At 41.9% G+C, this 16,828-nt stretch overlaps 1 protein-coding gene across 1 annotated transcript; it reads right to left on the bottom strand.

Annotated features, from left to right (window-relative positions):
- Positions 1-2,564: 2,564 nt before the first annotated feature.
- Positions 2,565-11,624, bottom strand: LOC308171802 (1-phosphatidylinositol 4,5-bisphosphate phosphodiesterase delta-1-like; the record flags this gene model as incomplete). Its single annotated transcript, XM_080546688.1, has 15 exons — positions 2,565-2,708; positions 3,068-3,217; positions 3,580-3,712; positions 3,846-4,024; positions 4,718-4,834; positions 5,102-5,258; positions 5,405-5,566; positions 6,444-6,596; positions 6,689-6,833; positions 7,025-7,226; positions 7,863-8,091; positions 8,308-8,437; positions 9,131-9,359; positions 10,763-10,921; positions 11,525-11,624. The coding sequence occupies 15 exons, from the start codon at positions 11,622-11,624 to the stop codon at positions 2,620-2,622; spliced, it is 2,334 nt and encodes a 777-aa protein (XP_080402814.1). The 3' UTR covers positions 2,565-2,619.
- Between the last annotated feature and the right edge of the window lie 5,204 nt (positions 11,625-16,828).

Consider the following 16,828-nt stretch of genomic DNA (forward strand, 5'->3'; position numbering starts at 1 on the left):
TTCTTCACTGCTAGCCATACAGGTTTTGTTGTGGCTGTCACGTTTGGGCACTGCAAAAGGACCACAGAGCACCTCATTATGGCATTGACGCCTTACTGCCTTTTCAGGCATAAAGCAATTCTGATAAGTCATGAATCCCAAGGTTGCTATGTCATTGTCATGTTGTTACTGCTCCTATGGGGTTACTTCAACCTCTGGTTGTTGTTGTTGGAATAAGCATTTAATAGTGTTTATTAAGAATTGCTGATGAGGATATTATGCATTGAAGATGTTTTAGTGCAATGTCCTTCATAGAAAGTGTTACTAGTTTTGACCTCTCTCTGACAAACTGTATCTCACTCTATGAAACTGTTGTTCGTATCATTGTGATATTTTTCTAGTTACCTTTGTCAGTATTTGGTTTTGAAAAGTTGCATTACCCATTTTATCCAGCTGGTGTTTTTGTTTTGTTCATCTTTCAGCACAGTAACATCCCTGTCTATGCCTTGGGTAGAAACGCCCCTCGTGCACTTTTAGAAAACACCACAAAAGTTATTCAGGTGACATCGTTATTAAGGACGTTTTCCATCATCATATCTCTCACACACACACACTCCGATACACACCTTACTCACTGTGTTAACACCAAAGTTCTACGACACTGATTTCAGCACGTTGCAGTTATTTTTGCCAGGTTATTCAACATTGTTATTTTACCACCGTAGTCTTCTACAGGGTTTACTTTAAGTGTTCATGTTGTCACCTTCTTAGTGGGGTATCATTATTTCTTATCTTTCTTTCAATTGTAATTGAATAAAAGGTTTATTGCAACTATACTTTCTTGCATGTCTTGTTGTAGTATTGTTTTCCAGTAGTGTGCTACATGATGTGCAACAGTTAAGTGGTATGGTATATATGATAGAAGCCAAAGCATACAGGAGGTGACCTATAGCTCCATCTGCATCTAATAAAGCACTATTTTATCATACCCACACAAGGCACGGGAGAGGGATGTTACTGTGCCCTGATTGCAGTATATTTTTTCAGTGAAATGATTCATGATTTTGCAGCATACTTCCTTCCAGACTTGTCACAATAAAGCACCTTTTTATGAAAAGAAAAAGTGTAATGTTTTCTGTCTCCTAATGTTGTGCTTTTCAATGTCAACGGTGACTCCATCTGTTTGAATAGTTGGTTACTTGTATTAGAATACTGAATATGAAGTAGGCCTACTGACGTTTTATTTTGTATTAATAAACTGGGGGTGAGATTCTCGTGTGACAAGTGAAAGGGCTCAAGGGAGAGGGATGGTGAGAGAAAGGGGAAGAGAAGAGAAGTGTTGATCCACAGATAAGAGAATCTGAGGTCAGAGGTGATTTGGTGTGTTTAGGACTTAAACCCGGGACTTAATCACATCTTTCATTTTCAGTCAGGCAGATTGTGTTGTATCACCAGAAATGGCCGAGAGCCTCTCATTTTGTTGTTATTAATATCTGCTAGAGTTCTCTTTTCTTTCATGTTAGAAATATCCCAAAAGCATAGTATACAGGGCAAAAGATACATACATATCCTTCTGTTTGCAAAGTTTGAAATATGTTATTTGCATGCATACTGATACATTTGATGCAGTTCAATTCTGAAAATGTTGTCATACAACTTTGAGGCAGAGCAGTTCAGTGTTGTTAAGTCAGTCCACCAAGCCCAAAGCAATGGCTCACTCACAGTTATCCTCTGAACGCTTATACCCATTTCTGTTGCTACTTCTGACAATTGCTACATCCTCTATGATATTACCCATGCATAGAAATTCATGATGAACTGTTGTGTGTGTGTGTGTGTGTGTGTGTGTGTGTGTGTGTGTGTGTGTGTGTGTATGGGGGTACCTTTTCAGGAAATGAGAGAATGTGTAGCCACTGATAAGACTTCTCATACTGACACTCAGAGTCACAGTCACACCAAAGAATGACACATTATTCACAGAGACAACTCATTTGTGTTCTCCATTTTCATCAGAGATGGTGTATTCCCTGAAAAAATAAGGCATCTATATATTACATTTGAATGACATCACATCTAAATCCAGATTGACGAATACAGTAAAAGCAGAAGCTGAAGTATACTTCATTGTTAGATATTGACTAATATACATCTTACGGTTGGTTGTTTCATTATACATCGTTTTTGGCTGTTGTTGATGGAAATTGATTTAAATAAACATAGTTGTACAAATTATACAATACTATAGAATAGAAATGCTGGACACGCAGTGGCAATTTATACAATTCATCTCAAATTAAACATATTAAACACTATAGCTAAAATACAAACCACTAAAACATTGGTATTGGTTTGCAAAATCCCTGTGATATCATCGTCTATTATGTTCAACTTATGTGCATGGTGCACCTCATCCTTCCCAATAAAACAACAACAACAAAAAAACAGCCTCTTGTGCTAGCTTAGGGTTGAAAATGATCACTGCTCAGATATTCGATATTCTTAAAAAAAATAAAAATGAGTAAAAACAGTAAAAACGACACAAAAAAAATCCTCTGCTGGGTTCTGGAGTGACCATGGTAAAGGAGGTTCTAGAATGTCTTATTGGCAGTGGGCACAAGGCACTTTGTGACAGGCAGCTTGTTAGACATCTATGATCATGATATGTACAAAGAGTCCAGCTGAAGGGAGGACGTCTCCATTCTTACTGAGCAGAGGCACATGTCTGTATCCTGAGGGGACAGGGAGGGGTTTCAGTTAGTCAATAAGCAGTGTTCATGGTGAAAGATAAAGAGAATTATGAATGAAGTCTTTCATTTGTGGTTTGCACACAGAGAAAAGCGCCTCTGTCATTAGACCACCGGACAGGAAATAACGCTTGCCTATCTACAGTGGCAGAATACGCATAGTACAGACTGGCAGTTGTGCTACAAAACAAGGGATGGTGGCAGCTTCTCTCTATAACATGTGTGGATAGTACATAGTGATTCTACTTCCATACAGTGCCTGCACAGTGATGCTCCAACCTCTGCCATTAAGAATATTCCATTTCAATCTGGGAATGAGCTGAGGGATGCAATTGTTAACTTACCCAACTGTAAACTGTTGAAGGGCAGGGTGTACTGCCCAACAAACTCATTATCGGATGCGGCATCATGGTCCTCCACCAGGAAGCGCACCATCGCCAGCTCTGGCACGTACACGTCAAACTGGAAGTTCTCATTCCATTCTGGGTTAAAACCTGAGGAGATAAACCGGAAACAAGGAGCAGACAGAACATAGTCAACATCTTACGAGGTCTGATAGTCAGCTCCACTGCGCAGAATTCAGGAGGTACAGCAGCACATTGCTCGTGTTATCTGTTGCTTGTTGTTTCTGTTTCCCGTTTTTTCCCATATTGTCAGCGTCTTTGAGCCTCGGAAAAGCGCTATATAAATATAATGAATTATTATTATTATTATTATTATTATTATTATGAACAAAATATAATTAGTAGGCCCAAACAGTCACCTCATAATTTCAGCAACAGCACACATTTCAATAAACATAATTTTCAAGTTTGCAGGTGGAAAGGGGAATTTGGTGGAGGTTGCAGTCCAGTACCGTTGTTCTCCTTATGACTTGTCTCCTTCTCTGCAACGTCAGCTGGTACGCCGTACACCTGTATTTTAACCAGAGGGTCCACGATGGACGTCTTCTTCTGGTTGACTTTAGGAAGCTGCTGGGCTGAGATGACCTGTGGACAGCAATTGTACAGTTCAACATGATGTGACTGCTATCAACACTGTTAGATGTCAACGATGTGTCACGATGACCTTGTGAGTAATATTCAGTATGAAATGACAGCGCGAGAGAGACTATTTTCTGACCATGACGTGGAACGTCTTGTGCTGCAGCCAATCTCCTCTGGTGAGGGTGATTGGGTCGAACTCTGAAAACGGGTCCCTCATGAATGTTGGTTTCAGGATGTACCCACTCTTCCCATTGGTCAGGAATCGCCCCTGGTTCACATCCATATCCGTGCAGCGGGTCTGGAAGTTGAGGGCCACTGGGAGGAGAGTAGAGCAGGAAGGAGGAGGCGATTAGACTAAAGCCCTATTCGGACAGGATTAGTATTATCTAGGGACCTCATGCAATTGAGAAATTATCCCTCCGAAGTCTGTGTTTTATGCGTTTTAGCGTTTCATGTGGCGCATTCGCACTGGATAAGCGTCTGTGTTTTACTTGAATTTACTGACATTCCCCCGAATATGATGTCATGGCTCTGTGTAACATCCGCTTCATGAACAACAAGCGCAAGAGGCGTTGGTTACTTCTCGAACACGTGTCAGAAAAAAGGGGCGGGGAAAAAACTAACTCACCCCAAATCACACATGTCGATTTGCACGGCATAGTGGCACGAATTATAGTAGGTCATTTGCGGTGGAATCTTTACGGACATTTTTTGCGGACATGGCCGATTCGCCACAGGATTAAGAACACAGACCACCTCCGTAATTATTACAAATGACCAGAGGTCCCTAGATAATACTAATCCCGTCTGAATAGGGCTAATGGCAGGGTTTAATACTTAAAAGTTTAAAACTTTAAATAATACTTTAATATAGGGTTTAATACCTGGCTCAAAGCAAAGAAGTTACACATCTCAGTTACTGGTGGTTTCTCCAGCCAAAATATTTTCTGCTCAGATTCAGATTCAACTAACCCCCATGTAGAGGACGTCGATCCGTGTGTTACGTACCGATCTGACAGCCTGCATTCCACAAGGGAACTGGGTTGTAGTTGGAGGAGTCAGTCCTCGACCCTGCAGGGTAGATACGGCTTAGCTTCTCCATATTATGATGGATGTATCCATTTGCTGGAGGACAAGGGAAAAACACGTTACTTACATTGCTATAGCAATTCACTAACTCAGTCATGAGAAAAATCTGTTCCCTCAGGCCATGCCTTATAACTTGGTTAGTTTGCTGTTCACACACAAAAGCTATTTTTCAGACAGACTGCTCTGGAGCATTATTGGAGTGTTACCGTACGTGAGAGCTAATGCTGGAGTTTGTATGCAGAGAGAGATAACATCACATTCATGGTTGTAAAATCTTTACTGTAAACATAATGTTCTCGTCACCTGACTCCTCTGCAAGCTTCACAGCTTTTCCCTCCTTGAAAGAGGACATCTCGTAGAAGCCCAAGTTGTCCCTAGCGTCCTCAAACCCATTGAAGTGGACGCTCTTGCAGTAGATGACCATGTCCGAAAGCTCCTTGGCAAGCTTCAACTTCTTCGCCTTGTAAAAGATTGAAATGCAAAACACACTTAAAGCCTACTGCTGAAATGGCATTGTGTACAGTATTTTAACCTGTTGATATAACCGAAGAAAACGTTTCTATTTCCAAATTAATTCAAGAAGTGGTCTTCTGGAGGTTGGTGTACCTTGCTTTTTTTCTCCGCTTGCTGCTCTTCCTCCTCTTCATCGTTTGAGTCATCATCATCTGTCACATCACCGTTCTCGTCCTCTGCGGCGGCCTCAGAGGCAAAACTGGCCTCTAGTTTAGCCAGCCTCTTCCCTTTGATCAGGATCTTCCCCTTCAGTTCCTGCGGGAACACACAGACACACCCAAACACAGACACGCATCACAAAACAACATCGACGCTCACTGATACTCACATGCTTTACTCAAATATGACAATTGCTGAAATGCTGGATGTGGTGGGAGACTAAACTATTCTAATGTGATGTGCTAGGCCCATAAAACAAGGAGGAAGGAATGTTGGCAAGAGCTCACTGTGTTCAATGATCGCCAGTAAGGGAAATAAAAAAGGGAACTAGGGGAATAAAACCAACACCAGATGGGAGAATTAAGCAATAATGCCCGTGAGGCAGTGATTTATCTTCAATATTGTCACGGGGTAGGGGAGTCGACAGGCACGACAAGCAGCAGAGTGCCGGCAAACCCCCTAATAATATTGACCATAAATCACAGCCACTCTGGCATTTTTCTTTTATATACAACAAATCTGAAAATTGTGAAAACAACGGCTAGACCAGTGAAGGGACTTTCCCCTCTACCATTCTATCATCATATCAAGATTTCATACAAAGGCATACAGTACCTTGTGGCTATGTAAACATCTGACTGAATTTGACACCATATTGACACACTATGTACAATCATATAATAATACTACCAAGTATCAACATATAGTACAGCATTTTAAAGTAACTCATCTGCTAAACATCTGCGAAGGCCTCTGTTCAAGTCATGGCTCCTTGGCTTGCATTAACAGGAACCTGAGGCATCCAGCACTGGGACACTAAATCACTGACTTTTCCCTTTAGAATCATGGCTCTCCCGTTACTATGGTCCCATGCTCAAAGTGGCCATAACACAGAGCTACACATGAAACTGGACTATTAAACCCAGACTCAATTTTTATTCAAATTCTCTGAAGTCGACACCAAGACACCGACCTCTGGGGAAGGGAAGTTTATGGGCATCTGGTCCCCCAGGGGGCTGGTGAGCAGAGCACTGCCCATGATGGAGCTCATATGATGGGCCATGACCTTCTGCTGCTCCACACTGCAGTGGTTCTCCAAGGACAGGATCACAGGGTAGTCAGACGTCTGGGGGACAAGCACATACAGTACAGGTGAATCAAACAGACCACACGGGTAACTGCATGTTGAACAGCTCTTGTGCAATAATCTTGAAATACCTTGAAGGCATACTCGTTGATGGCACTGATGGTATCTTTGAAGAGGATCTTGGAGGTGAGCGTGTAGCCATGGTAGATAACCGGCTCTCCATCGGGCCCATCCCAGCAGTCCAACTCCACACAGCGGCATCCCTTTATAAGTGCCCTATAAAACATTATAGCTGTCATTACTCTGACCTCTGAAACACTCTTACAGGCTTTTACTATGCCCATACTAGAACATTAAGGAAGTGGCTGATAAGTCTATTCATATTTCGTCAGGGTAAGGCCCTGCGTTTTTTTCTTGGTGAGGTTACATGTACACTTGTGCAGATTTTTTGGGGGGAGTGTCATTACTGAATGTAAGCCTCGGTGCTGCTGGGGCCTTTGAGCTGGTCCTCCAGGAGGTAGGTGTTGTGGGAGGAGGAGATGAAGTAGTGGTTGAGCGGCTGACTCATGTCCTGGTACAGGGGCTGGTGGGCCGGCTTGGAGACCAGACCCTCTGGCTGGTGCAGGTACATCAGGAAGCCGTCTTTGGTCATCAGCTGCTTCTCTTTGGCTGCAGAGAGGCGAAGTGTAAACTGATACTGCAATGTTCACTACTGAACAGAATAGAACATTATTTCTAGACAGCTACTCTAGTTTTGTGGACCTGACATATTGAGTCACTAAACTTTTTTGAATAGATATTTCTCTGACAGAAATGCATGGTACTCTTTTTTTTTTTTTTTTTTTTTTCTGATTTTATCCCTTTTTCACCCAATTTGGTATCCAATTGCACCCAACCTAGTATCCAATTATCCCCTGCCTATTGCGTAGGATCCACCGTACGACCCCGTGGCCGGCAGCCCCAGAGGAGATAGCCAGGCAGACTAGCTGTCTGGCTCCTCGAGCCCAACACTGTTATTCCAGCACCAGACGGGGGCGGTGTTGCGCGACGGATCCTTGTCCGGAAATAGTCCTATACCCCCCTTGGGAGCGGCCGCTCAATATGCCGCTCCCTGTGGGCCCCGGCCATATCCGGATCTGGCGAGACCGGGATTCGATCCCAGTCCCCGGTGGGCAGCTTGCACCAGAGGCTAGTGCTTAGACCGCTGCGCCACCGCGGGTCTAGAAATGCATGGTACTCTATACTGATATAATACTTACGTACTTACTATGTACTTATTACAACAACAACAACAACAAAAATCACCTTTTTCATCCAGCTCATAATTCTCTATGAGTCTTTGTGCGTCAGGGAGGGTGACGCCCTCTCTCTGTTCCTTGACTAGGAACTCCAACAGGTTTTCGGCGTTCATCAAGCCTGTGGTTTTGGCGTACTCGGCGTAGATCACCTCAATCTCTGACCGTTGGGTCAGCAGGTCGTAGAAATGCTGTATCTCCTCCCCCGCCAGATGACCAGATTGGGATTTGTCACATTTCTACATGACAGAGATAGACACAACATCAAATATGGATAAGTGGCTGAGTTGGGTCCGCTGCGTAACAACTCTGAGTGATTCATCAAATGACTCAGACATAAAATCTAAAATTGGAAATGACTCACTTACGTCGGAATAAGCAATCTACTTGTAATGACACGTGTGTAGAACAGTCATGAAGTGAGGAGTGATTGTGAAATTGTCAGAGGGGTTCACCTGAAAGATCATTTCTGCGTAGTCATCATCCACCTCGATGTTGATATGGCGCAGGAAGTTCTTCAGCTCTTTCAGATCCAGTTGGTCGTCACTGTTCTTGTCCGCTTTTCTCATGCAGTTGAAGATCCAACTGAAGTGCTGATGTAAGGAAGGAATCATTCCCCAAACTGGGCACAGCAATATGGTTTACTAATTACTGACCACCACAAGCGTAGTCATGACCCAAACATTGACATCCAATTAAGCCATAACACGAGAGGGTGTGCTATATTGTGTATTAAGATGGCTGTGCTGCAGTCAATGGCACAAGGTTACAGTGTAGCCATTTCAATGGAAAAGAGAACCCGGGTTTATTAGCTTATATTAGATTCAACTTTATTGTCAATGCAGAGTACCAGATAATGAAATGCAGTGATCTATTATCTGGGAGCTAAATTATATTTATTTATTACCTTTATTTAAGTAGGGACTGAGACTCTCCTTTGTCGGTGTGTCCTAAAGCACTTTGAGCTGCAACGTTTGCAGGAAAAGCGCTATACAAATAAAGTTATTATTATTATTATTATTATTTACATATAGTATGATTCTGAAGATAACACCCGAATATGATTAATGATGTCTCGCATAAAATAATACAGTGATCGACTATGAAGGTTTTGTCAGTTTAACATTTCTCCGAAAAGTAGGCCTATTTGAGTTATGCCATCAGCACTGTTGAAACTAAGTGCACTATCAAGGAGGCCACTCCTGAAGTTGATGGGTTAGTTGAGAAATATCTAACAGTCATTACCAAATGCTCCCATCATGATTCTTAGAAGGATACTGCTCAGTCTTTTGCTGGCTGTTGAGGTTTCCCAAATTGGCGATGATTTTCTCCAGGCTGGTGACCCACTGCTTGGCCTCCTCCTCGGAGCTGGCGATCAGGTCAAGGTTCTTCCTCCGGCCCTTGAAGACGATGGAGAAGCAGCGGCCCTCCACCTGCTCCTGCGTGTACTTCCTCAGCTCCTCCGACTGACGGCCTATACGCACGGCCGAGATGTCGTCAAGGGAGACTGAGGAAGAGAGCATCATGATGTGTTACATGACCTGTTCAGACAGGTGGTACAGTAGACTTTAGTAAGACTTGGAACCACTTGATTTTGTATCCCTGTTGTTGCACAGAGTGAGGGGTGGAGAAGAGAAGGGAGAGGCTGATGTTGTAAGAGACAGGAAACAAACAAATGTTACTATTAAGGTTATCTACTTCTTGTCTTTGTTATAATAATGCTCTCTCTGGGTCTTTTGTGAATTACTACTATGAGATGTTTTGTGGTGCATATTGAGTGTCTTGTTGGTGAGAATATAATCAAACTAAATTGCATTCACTTTCGTTGTGTGTGTATTCAAGACAGTGACCTTTGCTTATGAGTCATTAGATACGACAGACCATAAAATGTACGCACAAACCAGCTCTGGAAACTCCCATTCAAGATGACATAATAAAAATGTATTCATGTACAGAAAATACATGAATATGAAGAATACAATCTCATTTTAAATGTGTATCAAACAGTCTTGGAAAGGCAAAATGTTTATTTTTTGCCTTTCCAAGAAAAGTGTGTAATGAAAAGGGAATTGTGAAGAAAGTGGAATTTGTGTACCGGTAGTTAGTTGGTGTTTAAGACCTTTCTAACATTTGTAGACAACCTTAGACCTTTGAAGACCCTTATCAAAGAGACAAAGCATTCATTCAAATGCTTCCTGTCTTTGTCTTTAAGACACAACTCCTTCTCTGACTCACCAGAAATTAGGTCAATAAACACACCATAACTACCGAACACGACTATCACCATAGTTATTATCATGCTCTCTCTGGATGAGCCACTTTTATGATACCTGAAACTGAATATCTAATCCTCTAAAACGAGACCATTAAGGTGAGGGAAAGAACTGCCCAACTCAATTTTAATTCATACAATTTATTAATTTAGTTAAGCTTAAGATAATAAGACCAGACAGCACTGATCTGAGAGACCTAAGTGAGTTCAAGGAGTTACGTATATGATATCTCCTCAACCCACAAATATTCTATCCAATCTCCTTTCCATACCCACAATAAACAACATCTGTGCCAAGCCCATCCTGAACATAGCCAGTCTTTCTGCCATGACAATATCAAGGCCTCGGGGCCACACACTCGCTAGGCTTCTATAGGCAAATCCTCCAGTCCACTCATACCCCAGGTCCAGATGTGGTCGATCACTGATTATTCAAATCTAGAGTTCAGCCAGCAGCTAGCCTACCTGTCGCTGGTACCAATGTGACAGGAAAATGCTACTGTATTAGTCTGAGCATTTATTACAAAATATAAATGTGGGACCAATGGTCAACGCTCATATCCACCACAACACCCCAGAGAGACGGTCAGACGGAGGGTCTCACACACATGTAGATGGGGTGCGGGGGCAGCACTCACAGGTCTGGGACGACTTGAAGGTCTTTTTGGATTCATGCCACATAGTCTTGCAGTCCTCCTGCAGCTTGTAGAAGCGGGTCTTCTTCCAGGAGGAAGAGCGCACCTTAAGGAGGTCTCCCCCTGACATAAGGAATTGCAGGTCTGTGTCTCCCTCCATACCTGAGAATGGGGGAGAACAGGAGACAGAGGCTCTGATTAAACAGTAAAGAAACACTTTCCATAACTGAAATTTCCTATCATTTAAAAAGCAGAACCATATCCTGCAGTTTGTTTTCTTAATACACTTTTGGGGTTATTTTATCTTAGGGAGTCCACTTCTCTCATCAGGAATCCACATATTTAATAGTTGATAGTTAGGATCCTATCAAGGAAATATGATTGGGACATCTGTGACAAATCTGTGGCAAACTTCAGAGAGTGACCTGCATTTTGAAAACAGGCTTCACAATTCATTGTTGCAACTGCCAATGATGTACATCGTGTGTAAATATTGACAGTCTGGTCAGGTGATCCATGTGTTCCTGTTTAGTGAGATACTTCAGTAATAGGATACATTTTCACATTCACTGTTGATAAAGTTGTAATTTATGATATTTTAAGGTAGGCTATAGGCGCGACAGCCCATCATTTTGGCGGATGTCAAAGCACTGACAAGAGTTTCAGGTATAACGGATCGAGGACCGGTATTTAAATAGTTTGACAAGAGGTACGATTACGATCGCAATTTCAATTGGGTTTCTCGTGGACTTTAAGATACTTTACCAAGGAGCTTCGCGTTCATACGAGTCGTCTTCTTGCTTTGCGCATGATGAAGTAACTCTTCTGATCTGCTGCGTTTGGGTTGCTTTTTTAGGCATTGCATTGTGACTTTTAATCCGTTTCAAAACAAAACTGCAACAAAACAAAAATAGTGCGATCGGACGAAAACGCTGGAGGACGTCTCTCTCTGTCTCCTGCGGGGCGTGGGGAGCAGCCTACTCAAAGTTCACTAACTCATTTTACATTCCTCAGTCGACCGTAACAGCCGACGGCCGCTTAGGTTTAATATACGAGCACATCTGTTTCCAGATGTTGTCTCGTCTGTGCAGTAAAAACACAGAATCAACATTAACTTCAAAATGTTCCATTTTATTTGCGAGTTCTTTTCATTTCATCTTATTTTATAAGTCCATAACCATGCCGTTTTGTGTAACATTTAAATGAAACGTTTCAGGCTATACCTGTCCTGACCTGACATGTGCAGGTGAAATTAAACCCTACAATTAAAAGTCAGACGGAGTCGCCCTCTTGTGGAAGTGTTTACTGTTACCAGCCTATGGATTATGAACTATACATGTATGGAGTTAATCTTGAGCCAAATTAAATCAAAAGCAAAGAAATATTTTGTGAGGAAAAAATCCACTTTGTAAGCAAAAACATAGATCCGTAAGCAAAAACATAGATTTGCAAATGTTTAAATATATTTTTTTCTCCATATACATTGCCTTTCCCTGAACATCTGACAGCAGATTGTGCAACAAACCTTCATGCCAGTACTTGATTGTGGTGATGTCATCTCTGGACTGCAGCAGCCACTAACCTTAAACCTTTGGGTGACATCGACCATAGCGCCCTTCGCCTTACAACAGGTGATCGTTTTATTACTCATTGCATACTATCAAAAAGTTGGCATGACCTCGTCCAGTAGATCTCTTCATTACTCCCTTTTTGTGTATAAAGCCTAGAGCTGCCAAGTCTCACGCAATCGCCGTGAGACTCACGCATTTCAACCAGTTCTCACGCTCTCACGCCGCATCTCTATTTCTCACGGCGAGAAATAACAATTGTTTTACAGCGTTATTGCATAAACACCCAGCCTACCTAAACTCATTATTGAAATTCAAGAACATAAATGACCTAACTCGTTCTCAGAGTGAGTTAACTCTTGTGGTTCCTCGGGGCTCCTCACCGAATTGGGTAAATCCGCTTTTAGTGATGGTGCACCTCACTGCTGGAGCAATCTGCAGTGATTGCTCAGGTATTTCTTTTAAAGTTTTGACTGAGGGCCTCCTTGTTGAAACATTGTTGTGTGTCTTGATTATGTTTTATGTTGTAATTGTGTATGTGTATTATGTATTAATATACACGGCCTCCTCACCCTGCTTCCCTCTGGAAGAAGGTTGCGGCTGCCTAAGGCACTGAAGGCCCGCCACAGGCTCAGCTTCTACCCCTCAGCCGCCAGGCTGCTAAATGACTCTGGCTTCCCCCCCCCCCCCCCCCCCCGCCCCCAAGTCTGCCCAGGACTGAACTGGACTCACTGTAAAAAAAACTCTGCACTGCACTTTACTTTATACCGCACTATCCAATGCACTGTTGTCTGTCCTGTGTTGTTGTTGTGTTGTCCTGTTTTTTGACATGTGAAAAAAGTATAAACGCACTTGCTGTGGTGACGAAGCAAATTCCTATATGTGTAATGCATAGTGGCAATAAACATTATCTCAATCTCAATCAATCTCAATCTATTATTGTAAACTGTGTATATGCAGGGTTCCCTTGTAAAAGAGATATTGGTCTCAATAGGACTCCCTGCTAAAACAAAAGTTACATTTAAATAAATAAATGAAACCATCGTCAATGGAACTGCAGCGCTGAATACAACACAATGTTCACAATAACACTCAAACAAAACAAACCCTTGAAGCAATCTATTATTTTGTCGTTAGTCATCTCCAATTACTGTTATGAAATGTTGTTATTGTTTTGTCATGCAATTTGAGATTATATCCCTGCAGTAACTGTGCATTACACACTTTAGAATGGGAAGTAACATCACTAGAGAAACCAGACAGTGTCATAAACAGGGAGACCTACAACTTAGAGGATGGGTGCTGCTAAGTCTCCTTATGATTGGAAATGCGTTCATTATGACCTTTCAACTGAACATGAGTTGTTGAGCACTGTGGCCCTCAGCTTGATTTTGATTGTTTGGATTTCGCCCAGTGTTGTTTCTGTAAATAGTTACTACAGTAACTACAAACTGGTCTGAAGTGAAAATAGGGTGTAGAGGCCACACCTTGTGATGACTTGTGGAATGGAATGAAACCCAAAGCCTTTCATACCCTTTGAAATGCAAAAGTATTGACCTCAGAGGGAAATTGAAACCATATATAACATGGTTCTGACCACCACAAGCATGACACAAGTGCAGGTGTTACAATCTCTGGATGGGCTGATGTAAATTCAGGGTTAGGGTTAGGAGAGAAAGAGGCAAACTGAAAGTTATTATATTATGTGCCGCGAAAGATGATGGTGAAGTGGATTATAGTATGGTGGCCATAATTGCTTGAATCCTTAAAGAACATATCCATGTTTCTCATTTAAAGTCTATGACGTGTACTCTATAGTAGGCCTACATAGCCTAGACCCACTGGAACTACACAATATGATAGATAGGAATAGATTGTTGAGGGGAAGAATGGGTTTACACAGATGTATTTTGAATCCAAATGAATAATGATATACATAATGATATATTGTCATTGATTATACATTAGCATGTACAGCTTTAAACTAATTGGTAGGCAATTTGTTTTAAGTATTTTATACAAATATTAGGTCAAGGTCAAGTCCAAAAGCACAGGTCTTCAAGACTTACCATGTTTAGCGGGTATCCCATTTGTTTCCATTCTGTCAGATTGATGTTGTACCAACGATACTCTTGCAAGGAAAGTTATCTGTCCTCTGTCCTCGAATCAACTGTGTCCAGAGGCCACTTTTATCCACAATGATAGGGACCGGTCTTTGCCATGTGTACAATTGCGCTAAGGATGAAAAAAGTGTTCCTTCTAATATCTAAAAGCACATATTATACATAGAGAAACTGAATCTAGAGTGGAGTACAGGTGCTTGTCTTTAGGCAGCTTCACGAATGCCACTCCTCCAACACCGGTCTGACAAGCCTGTGAGCTCTGAATGTGTGATGTCACGGGTCTAGGTCACACCTTGCAATCAGAGTCTCTACGAAGTGATTGTTTGGTGGTAATAGTAAACTGCTTCACCTCAAATGTACTTCACTGTGAACAGCTAATTCAATGCCACCTTCATTCATTTTATATGCAGATCAGATTAAACTGTGTAGATGTTGATCAATTAATGTAATAACTTCAAGCCATCTAATCCAGACTGGATGGGGCTGGGCCAGTGCAACTGTAAACAGGTACGGGTAGTCTCAGAATGCCATACAGGATGGAGAACGGAAGCCTTTAATTACTAACACATCTCTTGACGATTGCCCAAAGAGCAACAACATACTTAACATAATCAGTTCAGGTTCTTATGAACTGAATCACTGATGTGACTGTAAATGTGTCACACTAATGATCATAGCCCTGGGCCCAGTTGTTTAAAACTTTTAATCTGGATCAGAATGATCTGCACTGCTGGGCCCAGTGAACAATTACAAAAGCCAAACTAACATTTTGAACACTTATGACTTATTCAATCGAGAGATATTCATGCTGCGTGCTCTACCACCCACCACAGGTGTTTTGTAAGACACGTAGTGTGTTAATAGTGTCACACCTTGAGGCTATATTATTCAGTTTAAGAGAATGTGGTAGAACAATAAAAAAGGAGGAGCAGGTACGCCTTTAACAATACACTGTTATCGATATGACTACAGTCTAGAGTGCATTGTTGTATGCTGTTATGGTACATTTCAAAGACTAGATGTTACCTGAATCTTTTTATGGTTTACCTCCTGAATATCATTGGGACAGGTATGGCTTTGAGGTTAGAGAGGCGGGCCAGTGACCAGAAGCTTGCCTGTTTCAATCCCATTGGCTGACAAAAACAATCTGGCAGGGTGTGAGCTGGCAGTCAGACTGTTGCTGGTATCAATAACTCTGGTGTGCCCTTGTGTAAGGCTCTTAACTTTGCGGCTGGTGCTGGGTACTATGACAGAAAAATGATATAAATCCCATTAAAAATGGGGGGGGAAATATGATATTGTAATGTATAACATCATAGCCTATTCAAGTTGTCATTAGGCCTACTACGCAGCATCGCATGTAAACTACAGGACGCATACACACACACACACACACACACACACACATGCACGCACACATGCACGCACATACACATACACACACACACACGGATTCTGGGAAAGGTTATACTGAAATGGGGGGAAAGGAAGTCTTTCCATTCATTTTCATGTTCATGTGTAGCTTAGCCTTGTCAGAACAATAGTAATGGAGTCGCTGGCTGATAGGGTGCTTATGAACCTCAGCAGTTTCCTTTCAGGCCTAGCTTACCCCCTGTGCACCGTCAGCAGAGGGATGAGTGAGTTTTAACACAGCAACAGGGGGTGCTTCCGGGAAGGGTCATCACTCCCCAAATCCATCATTTTTGAGGTCCAGTAAAAGAATGTGCGTTCAATTTTAGTTTTGAGGTTAGTCATATCACCATTAGTTCAGTTCAGTTGGACATAAGCATACAGAGGCATCACAAAATTTGCAGAGTACATTTCCAGTCCTGTTTTCTGTTTTTATACTGTAATCTACAGTAGCTCTCATCAGTACCAATGCTGTACCAAAGGCAATGCAGCTATAGGCCTACATAAAATTCCAATCCTGTTTTTTCTGTTATTATTTTTATTTGTATCAACCTGTCCAAAAAACCTTCCTAGCTTTTTAGCTGTATTAAAAAAGCCAACATCCTTACCTAATGATAAACAATAGGACGATGAACAAAGCTATATTATAGTCGCTAATCTAGCCTGTTTTTGTGTAAACACGACTAGTGATCATTTGTGTGATAAGGGTTTAGAAGGTACAAAGGCGAAACGCTAACAGTTTCTCCCCCCCCTCTCCACTGTGCTAGTGCTGGGCTGGAATGAAAATGTTTGTTATGAAATGAATGGAAATGATACTCGCTCATGTGGTCACATCTCTCTGTTGACACCGGATTCGCATTTTTTGCATTTTAAGACATGTTATGGCAAGACCAAATGTTTTCCTTGATGCGTATTTCTCATGCCATTCATAAGCTCAAGTTTCAACACTGAATGCTCTCCTTTGTCCT

The sequence above is a fragment of the Nansenia antarctica genome (genome assembly GCF_963989245.1).
Source record: "Nansenia antarctica genome assembly, chromosome: 16".
In the NCBI taxonomy this organism is placed as follows: Eukaryota; Metazoa; Chordata; class Actinopteri; order Argentiniformes; family Microstomatidae; genus Nansenia; species Nansenia antarctica.